The 13,142-nt window shown below is 34.6% G+C and overlaps 1 protein-coding gene across 1 annotated transcript in view; it reads left to right on the forward strand.

Moving 5' to 3' along the window:
- LOC129216243 (voltage-gated potassium channel subunit beta-2-like) overlaps positions 1-13,142 on the forward strand; it is a 128,541-nt gene that overhangs the window by 74,878 nt on the left and 40,521 nt on the right. Inside the window, exon 2 of the mRNA XM_054850442.1 lies at positions 9,370-9,479. Within this exon, the coding sequence (XP_054706417.1) occupies positions 9,430-9,479 (50 nt within the window). The 5' untranslated portion in view covers positions 9,370-9,429. The remainder of the gene's footprint in view (positions 1-9,369; positions 9,480-13,142) is intronic.

Below are 13,142 nucleotides of genomic sequence, written 5' to 3' on the forward strand. Positions count from 1 at the left end.
CGAATTAACCGTGTTATACGAGGGACACATGTATTCAATATTGTTGTTTTTTTTTAATTAAAATATTATAAAAGTTTCTACCTTGACGATCGGAATAATTATTATAAGTCAAGTAAAAATGGAATGTCACTTAACTCTCTGCGGATAGAAATGTTGTGAGGTTGAGACGTATTTGTGAGTTGTATTAATGTGATAACAATTTCGCAACCACACTATAAGTTTCACGCAACCATTATTTAAAATATTTAGGTGTGTGTAACTGTTGGGTAAAACCACCGAACAAGGGGTACCTTTTGTTTTTGTCACCTAGTACTATCAACATGATTTTACAAATATTAATATTAGCGTAAAATAATGTTTAGAATTCCTGGAATAAGATTATTTGAGTTTTAAAATTTAGGTTTAAAATTTTGCTGGAAATTTAATTTTTTCAAAAAGGGTTTGTTTACACGGGATGGATCCCAAATCTGGTAACCACAATAATAATGCTAGAAATCATCTGTTTGCACTTAATTAATCAGTTATTTGCACTTTAAACAAATGAAATTATTCTTCCCATTACCAGAGCAGTCTATACGAGGCATTTTTGACACCCAACCCACTGCCTAGCTCATCCCCCTGATCGTCTGAAATTAAGATAGGCGAACACACAAAATATTTTTTTCTTCAGTATTCATTGCACCTTTCTAACACGTTATACGATTATTAAATATGACATAAATAACGCGTTTTGACTACTTATTGGTTGAAAAAAAAAATCTTAAGTTTTATTTTAATAAAAAAGCCACATTTTTAGCAAAAAGCTGCCATTTTCTTAACACACACTTCCAGTGCATTCACTTTTTCTTCATTTTTCAAACTTTTTGTGTTTATCTCTTTCGTTAGATGCCAGGGAGTGATATGACCCTCCAATTTAAAAATAATTGACTAAAAACAGTTTAATGGGTAAATGTTTGAAAACTTCCCCGAAAACATTATTTTTTCCCCCTAAGTTTAACTGATCATTAGTTCAAAACCACATATTGCATGAACATTAACCTTTCTTGGTTTATATCACAGTAATATGTTCAATTACCATTTTTGCAAAGTTTCTCAAATCTTTAGAGTGAATACTTTTTTCGCTAGAGCTGTTGGCGTAAGTAAAAACTTTGAAAACGTGGTAATGAGAAAATCAAGAAAGAAAAAGTAAATTTCTGTAATAAGCATTGCATTTGAGTTTATTAAATTTCTTCCAGTTTTCTCAATAACTCATCGATTTAAAAACCAATTGCGGATTTACAAAGAAAACATTGGGGGTTTTGCGATTTTGAGAAAAATAGAGATAATTCTCTATATTTGTAAACATTTGAGATTCTAAGAAATATAGACATATTTCTCAAAATCCATTTTTTCTTACAAAAATCAGGGTGTTCGCCTATTTAGCGTAATCACACACATAGCACCATTTTTATCTTCACTTTCACTTCTTTTTAAGACGAAAAAGGAACTAGTTCTGCCTTTTATTGAGTACAATTTTGCTCGATATTGTGCCCTACCAATGCGCACTTCTCCGACCTTATTTTCATACTTAATGCATGCATTAATTATGCTTGAATAGAATAAATACTGAAAAAGCACTTGGTTAACGTTAACACAGAAGCAATAAAAGCTTATAATGTTTTCTGTGTCGTTTGTCGTATATACTGCCCAACCATTTCAAACGCACGCTCGAAGACAGCTCAAAATCAGGGCTGCAGAGTCGGAGCGAAAATAATAGATTCCGACTCCGGGAATTTCGGATCCGCAGACTCTGATTCCACGACTCCGGTTCCAACTCCGCAACCAGAACTGCTCGAACTTCGACTTTTGATAGGGCAGAAAGTCTTAAGAAGCCGAATAGAATTTCAAATTTCGCAGAGGATGATAATTTTGCGTAATGATGAAAATTTTGCCAAACAGAAATCATAATTTCGCCGAATGGATGATAATTTTGCCGAATGGAAATCTAATTTCGGCGAATGATGATAATTTGGCAGAATGGAAATCATAATTTCGTCGAATGATGATAATTTTGCCAAATGGAAATCTTAATTTCGCCGAATGGATGATTATTTTGCCGAATGGAAATCTTAATTTCGACGAATGATGATAATTTGGCAGAGTGGAAATCATAATTTCGCCGAATGATGATAATTTTGCGAAATGGAAATCTTAATTTCGTCCAATGATGATAACTTTGCTGAATGGAAATCCTAATTTCGACGAATGATCAAAATTTTGCCGAATGGAAATCATAATTTCGCCGAATGATGATAATTTTGAGGAATGGAAATCATAATTTTGTCGAATGGAAAATCATAATTTCGCCGAATTATGATAGTTTTGCCAAATGGGTAATCATAATTCCACCGAATGATGAAAACTTGGCCGAATGGAAATCATAGTTTCCCCGAATGATGATAATTTTGCCGAATGGAAATCATAATTTCGTCGAATGATAATAATTTTGTCGAATTAAAATCATAATTTCGCCGAATGATGATAATTTTGTCGAATTTAAATCATTATTCCGCCGAATGATAATACTTATGCCGAATAGAAATCGTAATTTCGCCGAATGATGACAATTTTTCCGATTGGGAAATCATAATTTCGCCGAGTGATGATAATTTTGCCGAATTGTTAGACAAAATTAGCCGAGTAAGGAAATGGTTGGGAGATCAAGGTGACTTCCCTTGACCTCCCATCGGGGCACCTCTGTTCAAAGCCCTGCTCAAAATTCCCTTTCAGATATTCCGGCGAACAACATAAACGAGAAAGATCATCAATTTTAAATGACTTACGCAAATCATTTCTGACTAGTGCTGACTTCCAGATCCAGTTTCAGTCGAGGTAACAGCGTTCTTGCGTTCAGCTGCTAAAAGAAAAGCGGGAAAGGAAAAAAAATACTCTTCAGGTTGCAGTTTTGTTTGTTGTGTTCCACGAATAGAAACCGAAAGCAACCCCTCTCGCATTGTTCTTTTGCGCGAAAAAGTTTATCTTGATCAAGGCGCTATTGTTATAGATGAGCGTGGCTGTGACGAGCCGAAAGATCCGCGGTACTCCCAGCCATCCTACCATCGATTAATCGTTGGCTCTTCCGATGCTGCCTGTAACGAACACTTTTAGATATGCTGATGATAAGAGTGAAATCTCTTTAAAGTGACGTGGGTTAATGGTCTAAGTACCGCGTAGAAGAAGATTAAGAACCTTTGGTTTCTGTTTTTAACAACATTTGATGCAATGATACTGACGAAAAGTGGTGTCTAGGAATTTAATGGGGAATTCAGTTTAGAAATTTTTAATGGAAAAAATTAATAAAATACCAAGTTAAGGATTACTTGGAAGAATTCTTGACACGTGTAAGAATGTCCTCATTGAGGACATACGTATAATTAATAAATATGCATTTCACAGATTTTTGTCCAAATGTAGAGTCCTTTGACATGACCTTTTTTGCCATAGCCATTGAATTTACTGTTTGATTAGCCCAAAATTGTATTTTGAGTTAGTCCTACCAACACACAAACTGCCAATCAAATAGTAAATTAAGTAGTTATGGCAAGAAAAAAAGTGTCATGTTGCGGACTCTACATTTGGACAAAATTCTGTGAAATGTCCTTATAATAAATAAATTCTTGACACGTGTGAGAACATCCATATTGAGGATAGTCATTTTATAAAAATACTATATTCATATAAAAATGACATTCATATAATAGTTGAAATTGAACATTGTTAAGAGTAGAACGTAATGCACTTTCCAGTGACTTTCAACAGAACGAAATTTGCATTACTCTGTGAAAAACGTATTCCTGTATTGCCTATGAAAAACATCATTACTTATTCGTACTCTAACCAAAATCCATGCATTTTTTTTTTAAAGAACAAGTGGCTATTTACTTCAGCAAAATCATCAAACTAGCTTTAGGAGAACCCAAACGCGTGTGTTCTGCATTTTACAAATTTAAAGCTACATGATTTTTTTCTTCTTAATTTATTAACTAACATTTCTTTTTATGAAACAGCCAAATCTTAATGAAAATTATCAACACAATAAATTATAACAATAAAAAACAAACCGCTTTGCGAACTTAAGGAGCGTTAGTCCGGCACCACCGCAGCTGATCTATAAATGATAAAGCGTTTGCGCGATACGATCCTGCGTAATTTAGTTACAAACCGTTGGATTTTGCTGTTTTAAAAAACAAATCTGCCTACTAAAGACCTTGTTTTGTTTTTTGTTCGGATTTCCCGGATTTTCGTTCATCCAGATTGCTTTTGGTTCTGGATAGCCCGGATAAACGAGGTTGTACTGTACTTGCACTCCATCACTCAACACAAGCAAAGACCTTTTAGAAGATCCTAAAAACAGTCGCATGTGTTTATGCGTCCGGCACCACTGTAGCTGAATAATAAACGACAAAGTATTTTCCTATGTAATTTTGTGACAAACCATTGTTTTTTGCTGCAATAAAACATAAATCTGCTTATTCAAGAAATTGTTTTGTTTTTTGTTCCGAATATCGGGATTTTCGATCATCCAGATTGCTTTTGGTTCTGTCTAGCCCGGATGAACGAAGTTGTACTGTTCTTGCACTCCATGACTCAGCACAGGCAGAGACCTTTTACGACACGCGTTCTCAAACTTTTAGCCATTACGAGCCCCTTTTTAGACTAATTATTTTGGCGACCCCCCCCCCCCCCAGTTTTAACTCTGTCTAAACCCTAAAACAATAACTAAAAAATACACCAATGCTTAAGTTTTATAACTAATTTAAGTAACTAGTAAAATAAACATTAATTTTTGTCTCTTGAATTATTTTATAATAAGAGACAAGTAGACTTGACTGATTTTATTGTCTTGCAGTAGTTTTATGACAATTATTGACCTTGCGCTCCTTCAAGTTCTATCATTGCACGCAATACGAAAAAGAAACAAATATAACAAAACAAAGAAGCAAACATACTGATGAATTTAAAAACAAAATCAAGAAATCGTATGACACCGGAAAATGACATTGTTTTGTGTGTTACAAAGCTCATTCCAGACATTAAAAAATTGAATAATTCCGAACAAGCTCATGTATCCCACTAATTACAACACAAAAATCAACTTGTATGTGTATTCTTTGGAGCTTTATGTGTACTTTTTTTTTAATGAAAACATAGCAATAAATTTATTTTCTTAAAACTTTTCTTCCCCATCTCGCGACCTAAAATTTGAGAGCCCCTGTTTTAGAAGATTCAAAAAACAGCACCAAGTTGTTATGCTGTTTTTTTCTTCCTCCTTTTTTTTTTTCCTTTGCATGACAGACTTTATTTTTTTAAGCTTTCTGTTTCTTGATTTTTTTTCAAGCAATGTTTGTCGAACAAATTATTTAACATTTTAAAATCTTTACATATCAGCTTTTTCAAGCCGTCAATCAGCTCGCTATTGAATGAATGAATACCCTTCCTAACTGAAGGAAAAACTGAAGGAAAAAATGTTTTTAAAAACATTAAAAAACCACCCTATTAAATCTCTCGAAATATGATTCCATATCTTAAAACACCATCAAACCCATTTAGATGAGCGATGGAATACATAACTTTAACAGTTTTTTCCTCTCACCTACGTTTTACATACAAAGTTGCTCATTGGATTTTTTCACTTCACTTCTTTTATTTGCAAAATAGAAATCCATCTTCATTACTCACGCAAATGCGAAGAAATTATAGATGTGGGACCATTGCTTTCATTTTTTTTTTTTTTTTTGCTCAATTTTTATGAACTTATTTCAAACTCCTGATACAGTTTTGCTGTTAGTTTTGTTTCTTGACATTAGGTACAAATTGAAGCGTTGCCAAAAAGTTTCTCGGAAAAAATGTGAAGCATGTGATCTGGAATAGAGCTTGCTTACATGTATGAATACAGAACATTTTCACTGTAGTTTGATTCGTTCATATTTGTGTTTAAATTAACGGCGGATCCAGCTTCTGGTTTTGAAGGGGGTCATTTCCTGGCACAGAGAGAGGAGGGGGTAACAAGTGTCATTTTAGGACAGAAATAACGGGGAAGAGGGGCGGATTCAGGGAAGGATCAAAGGGTCGTCTGACCCCCCTGTAACAAGAATTTATGATAATTTTTAAAGTTCATTTTTTTAGACTCGAAAAAAATAGTACACATGGAATCTATGTTAACTTTTTTTTTTTTTAAACTTGGTTCTACAAGGTGTTTCTTCTTCAGCGCATCATAATTAAAAGGACTGACTGGGTTCGCTTACTGAGCTACTGCTATTTTGAGTTTTTTGTTCATTTTCAAAAGAATAATCATCTCTAATGAGCGTAACGTTTTTCAGAGCACTCTTAAATCTCAAACCATACGCATGTGTGTGTGCGCGTGCTTTTTTCAACCGTCATCAACCTGTCTGCCAAAAGAAATGTGACTTATTTTGAAAATTTGAGGAAATATGACCATGGTGCTGGTTGCGCCTTTGGAAGTTTTGAAAGGAGGGGTGCGCAATTTGAAAGGGTTTTTGTTTCATTTGGGGGGGGGGGGGAGGGTTGCTCCGTAGTATATGAGGGTTGCTCCATAACCCTTGGAGGGATGGGCACACCTGCTTAATTGATGCTATTTTACGATGGAGGTCTGTCCGTTGAAACTTGATCCCCCACCCCCTCACAAAAATTTCTGGATCCGCCCTTGAGAGGGGATGTTTTCAAAGTATAAGTCCCAAAACTGTAGCTTTAAGCTATCTTTGGTCACTGAAATAATAAGTGGTTGATCACTCAAATTCACTTTCACTGCGCAGCCCTTGTCATGGTCCTCCCTTAAGATGGTAAAAAATGTTAACTGTAAAAAAGAAAATAAATCATCGAAAGCCAAAATAATAATAATAATATCTTAGCCGTTCCATGTAAAAAAAAGGGAAGCAAACTACCCCCTGTTGGAACGTGTACCCCACGTTGGTTTCATTGATCTAAACGAATTGCACATCAACTTGCTTTGCGGGATTTTACCAGAGCCCAAGATAGTTAAATTTTAAGTAAGGGAATGCGGAGCAAAGTGAAATAGTTAAGATGACTGAGCATTTTCAAAATTACACTGCATAAAGAAAAAACATTGTATTTTACAATGAAAACAGTACTTTTTTTTTTCAAAAAATTTACGTTTTCGGGAAAAAAAAGTAGAAAAGTACCTAGTCTTTTTTTTTCGTGGGGCAAAGTGAAAAATATAATGTTTTTCTAATGAAATATTTCCTATTCGTTTATAAAAAAAATATTTTTGATCAAATGAAGCAGAAAATAAAATGTTAAATGAATAAATGAAAAGATGATGAAACAATAAACGAACAGTTAAATGAACAAATAAATTAATACACGAAGAAAAATTAATGAGTGAGTAGAGAGTGAATGAATTGGAAAATAAGTGAATGAATGAATGAATAAATAACTGAATTACTAAATGAATTAATGGAAATTAATCAAGTAATAAATGAATACGTAAGTGGTTTAGTAAACGATTAAGTGACTAAGCGAAATAAACTATTTTACTTTGCCCCGCGTGTACTTCACTAATTGCACAAACTATTTAAAATACAAATAAGCTTAATATTAACTAAATAATTGCTAAACCGAATGTTAGAAGGCCTCAATTAATATTTTAAATGTTAATTACAAGAACTTTATCATTTTCTAATTTCAAAGATAATTGTTGACTTACAACAAACTATTACAATATGAGTATCAGTTATCGAAAATTGCCTGTATCATCATATGCTTTAGCATTCGGCGGTTTTTTTTTTTTTTTTTTTTTTGAGCAATCACATTGCTTATTGACTGTTTTGGCGTCCTTTGATGTTATTTCCCCCCTTCCGCCTCCCTCTGCAGTACCATATGCGTCCATATCCTACACACACACACACACCTTCACGCACACCTACACTCACACATGCACACATACGCACCCACACATACCAGCACAATCATGCTTGCACACCCACCCACACACACATACACACAGACCCAAACACATACATACATACATACATACATACAGACTCAAACACACACATACGTAAATACACACCCACACACACATAAACACACACACACACACCTTCACACACACCTACACTCACACATGCACACATACGCACCCACACATACCAGCACAATCATGCTTGCACACCCACCCACACACACATACACACAGACCCAAACACATACATACATACATACATACATACAGACTCAAACACACACATACGTAAATACACACCCACACACACATAAACACACACACACACACCTTCACACACACCTACACTCACACATGCACACATACGCACCCACACATACCAACACAATCATGCCTGCACACCCATCCACACACACAGACCCAAACACATACATACACACAGACCCAAACACATACATACACACAGACCCAAACACATACATACATACATACAGACTCAAACACACACATACACACACACCCACACACACATACACACACACCCACACACACATGCACATACGCACGCACACATACACAATCATGCCTGCACACAGACACAAACACGCACATACACACACACCTACACACACATACGCCTACATACACATACACGCCTACATACACACACACTCGTGATTGCAAAAAACATAATTTGAATTCAAGATGTCAATATTCAAAAAAAATCATTTTTTCTTTCTTTTTTTTTCTTATTCTGACTGAAATAGACTACATGTGCTACTATACAGGGTGTCCCAAAACGACCGCATAACTCTGCACAGCTAGATTCTTCGTTGGGAGTACATAAAAAACTGCCCAAAGAAGCGTTCCAGTACGATCCATAATTTACGAGAAAAACACAAAAAACAAAGTATGACGTCACAGCCGGTGCAAGAAAAAACACTTTATTGGACTTACAAATTTTGCATCTCGTTCCAGATGATAATGTTCTAGGCACTATAATAATGTTTAAAACGTCATATCACGTATTTGTTGTTATACGTAATGTACGTATACTACTGTTGATATGTTCGCGAAAGTGTTTTTTCTTGCACCGGCAGTGACGTCATACTTTGTGTCTCACATTTTTCTCGTAAACTATGGATCGTACAGAAATGCTTCCATTGGCAGTTTTTATGTACTCCCAACGAGAAATATAACTGTACAGAGTTTATGCGGTCGTTTTGGAAAACCCTGTATAGCTAAAATATTACCAGACAGTTGACGCTAAAAGCAGAATAAATATTTCACCATTTCACTTTACCCCACATTCCCCTACTAGTGTTTCATTGCAGTTTCTGTCTCATTTGCTAATATTTTTGCACTATTCAAATTTCGTTCTTTTTTAGGTCCATGGTGGATCTTTGGTCCTAACAACCACCGACGGGCTGGCTTAGGTATCATTCTTCATGAGTGTCAAAAGTGAACACAATAAAACCAACACCCTCATCAAAAATAAGTAAGTGAGCTTACATTTTGAATAACTTCTTTAAACTCTCCTGAAGTTTCTCCAATGTTTACTAGCGTTTGTGAGTACTTATATGTACGTATTTCGCATAACTCAAAACGGTATGGCGTAGACGGTTGAAATTTCGTATGTGAACTCTGAGTTGGGTCTAGTGATGCAATTCCCCTATTAGTTGCATTTGAATCTTCCAAAAGGGTAGTTTAGTGATATATCGCCAAGGGTTTGATAACCCATTTTTGAGCAATCACATTGCTTATTGTTCTCACTTGACCGTTTTTAAATTCCTATGTTTTTATTTTCCCCTCGCCTCCCTCCGCAGCACCACTGTCCACCGGCCCCTCCCGTTATTGCTGCTCCTCTAGCGAAAACCTTCTCCAGGTTGCGTCCATATCCTACAAACACACGCATACGTACACACACTTACACACACAAATACCCACACACTCATGCCTGCACACAGACACACACGCATACATACGCACACCTACACGCACAAATACCCACACACTCATGCTGCACACAGACACACACGCATACATACGCACACCTACACACACACTCATGCATGCACAGACACAAACATACACGCATATATACACACACGCATAAATACACACATCTACACAAACAGACACAAACACACACGCATACACACACATACCCACAGATTCATGCCTGGACAGAAATAGACACGCCTACACACACACACACACACACACACTCGTGATTGCGAAAAACATAATTTGAATTCAAGATGTCAAAATTCAAATTTTTTTTTTTCAAATCTCGTTTAAATTTAGCGATATTTAACGAGTAATCCATTGAATCATGTTAAAATTGTCTGTATTTCGAAATGAGTTTCTGTAAAACACAATTCGTGTTTTTTTGTGCACGAAAAACATCAATTTGCATCGGTTTGCAACAAACTAGGAGTATAATTAGTTAAATAAGTGTTTTCTTGTTCACTCTGATGCACTACTACATTGTACTTTTGCCCTTTATGCACGTTCCATACGGATTTTTGCAGTTTTAGCTTTAGATCACATACGCTGCTAAAAACATAACCTTTATAAAGTACAATTCTCTGCACCTTTCCATTGCAGGTACGTCACATTGGCGATTTTTTAAATTTACCTAAGTAGCCGAAAATATAATGATAACGTTTACGTCGTCGCCATATTTGATCCCCTTTTTCTAAATTAACATATTTTTTAGTTGACGGATTGTTTTAATCAATCTTTTTACGTTATTTAATAGCTTTTTCATTACTTGGTGGCTTGTTTTACATTTGAATGCGTCACTTGAGTTATTTGGAGGACTTTTTTCGCATTTTAACGGAACTTATAGTGTTGTTTAAAGGCTTGTTTCCTTTGTAAGTCTATTAAAAAGGCGAATTAAAGAATGATATTTCCAAAGAAATAGTTTCCATACAATTTTGAACAAAGATGATGGCAAAGAGCAAAATGAAAAATGATCGCAAAGAAATAAAGTGAACCAAGTGAAGTACCCCACTGAAAAGTACTAATTCTCTCTGTTCTAACTTTAATATGTGTAGCAAAATATCTAAAAAGCAATTTATTTAAGTAGTACTTATTTAAGTAGTACTCTGTTCTGACTTTAATATGTGTAGCAAAATATCTAAAAAAGCAATTTATTTAAGTAGTATTGCTTCTAACGCGCGTACATGAATACACTAACCCATTCTTTTGATTTATTAAAACATCTACTACTTAATATAAGTAAAAGGAAGTGGTTGTGACCAGATTTTTGGTACAATTTATATAGAGCATCTACCCTTTACACGCCCCCTAGAAATATGCGAAATATCGGGCCCTGCTTAGATCCATAAACGTATATTCTAATAGTTTTTAATGAATCTATTGCCTTAAGACAGAGAAAATAGGATACTGAAGTAATTCAAAAGATAGGTCTTGATAGATATAGGCAAGGAAAATGTTAACTTCTGAACGCAAATATTTTTCAATTTATAAAACTTTTTTTTTTTTCATTTTTACATGAAAGTGTTTACCTACTAGAAGTAACCATAAACAATGACCCAGCTAAGTTCCAATTATTTTACTCATAAATTTTTTTAAAAAATGCCTTTTTCACGGTAATAACAAAAAAAGAAAAAAACTTTTAACGTTTTAAAAATCGTGGGACAATTTAATATCAAAGTAGTAATTTTGTTACTTGTGCAGACAATGAAATATTTTTATGATTAGTTGGAATCTTATATTAAGCTCTCCTGATTAAAGAACGGCTTAATTAGTAGTTATCCTTATAGTTCAAATGTATGCTAAAAATAGTAGATGTTTAGTAAATTTGAGAATATACTCGTATACTGGCAATTTATTAATTTTGGTTAGAATGCATAAGATTGATGCATTTCCCCTCCATCAGTTATTTTCAACTCAGAAATAAGGACATTGATAAGGTCTGTCACGGAGGTGAGGAATTTTCCATTAATACAGGCCTAATGGATACATTTTTCAGGGATTTTTTTTACCCTCGTTTGCTACAATCTGCACATGTTAAGGATATGAAAACATGTTAACTTCCTTTTTTACATAAATTTACCATCCCTGAAATTCAAGTTCATGGAGGTGAGAAGTCACAATAAACACACAGTTTTTTAGAGCAAAATCCATCTTCTTGTTTTTCGACAAAAATCTCACAACTTCAACTATGGCTGAAAATAAACAAGGGGGCTCCCTTGTATCATGGAAAAAAGTTGATGTCATTACTGCCACGTGTTAATGAAGAATGGCACTTTTGTGTTTAGGTAACAGAGGTGAGAATTTATTGTGTGACATGAATCCTTGTCCTACTAAAACGAGCTAAACCACAATATTAAAATTTTAAATATACTTAAACAATTAGTAATTTGAGACACTGGTGAAAGGAACAATAAATAAATAAGTGCATACTTTTAATAAACAAGTCATTATGCAACATGTGACATGCCACGGAGGTGAGCGTTCACATATTGTGAACCAAAAATATAGTAAAATAACAATTATTATTAAAAAATTGTTGGCAGGTTTAAATAGATATATTTTTGATGAAATTAAAAAAGCATTGTTAAATGAATTGTTCCTTAAATTTTTTTCTGTAAAAGGCGTGAGACAGAAAAGTTACACTTTTTGAAGAATGACCCATAAAGTAAATTTTCGTAAAAACTTGAATTCTATTCAAATGCGATCATTGTTGCAATAACCTGTGCATGAGTTTACAATGACTAGGAGATGCATCATGTTCGTGTTTTCATTGCTAATTAGAACGACTGGCTTTGGTCATCGTTCAATAAATTAAGTACAGCAGAACGTCGTTTATCCGGCCCTCGTTCATCCGGATCAAATTTGTAGCTTTGAAAAAATGCTGTAGAGTTGTACAATAAATTATGGTAATCTAACAAGAACCACTACAACCGAACTGTAACGATAAAGCGTTAAATTGACCGTGCTTTATTTACGCAACGACGTGTTAGAATCTGAAGGCAGTAAGCGGATCCAATCTTTATGATTAAGAAATTATGTGAAAAATTGTTTTGATGTATTTTAGTGTCCTTTGAACAATTATACGTAATTTTGCTGAAAATATGGTTTTTCCTCGTAATGAATGATAAGCCTACTCAAATATGAATTTGCTTTG

This window comes from Uloborus diversus, chromosome 2, assembly GCF_026930045.1.
Source record: "Uloborus diversus isolate 005 chromosome 2, Udiv.v.3.1, whole genome shotgun sequence".
NCBI lineage: Eukaryota > Metazoa > Arthropoda > Arachnida > Araneae > Uloboridae > Uloborus > Uloborus diversus.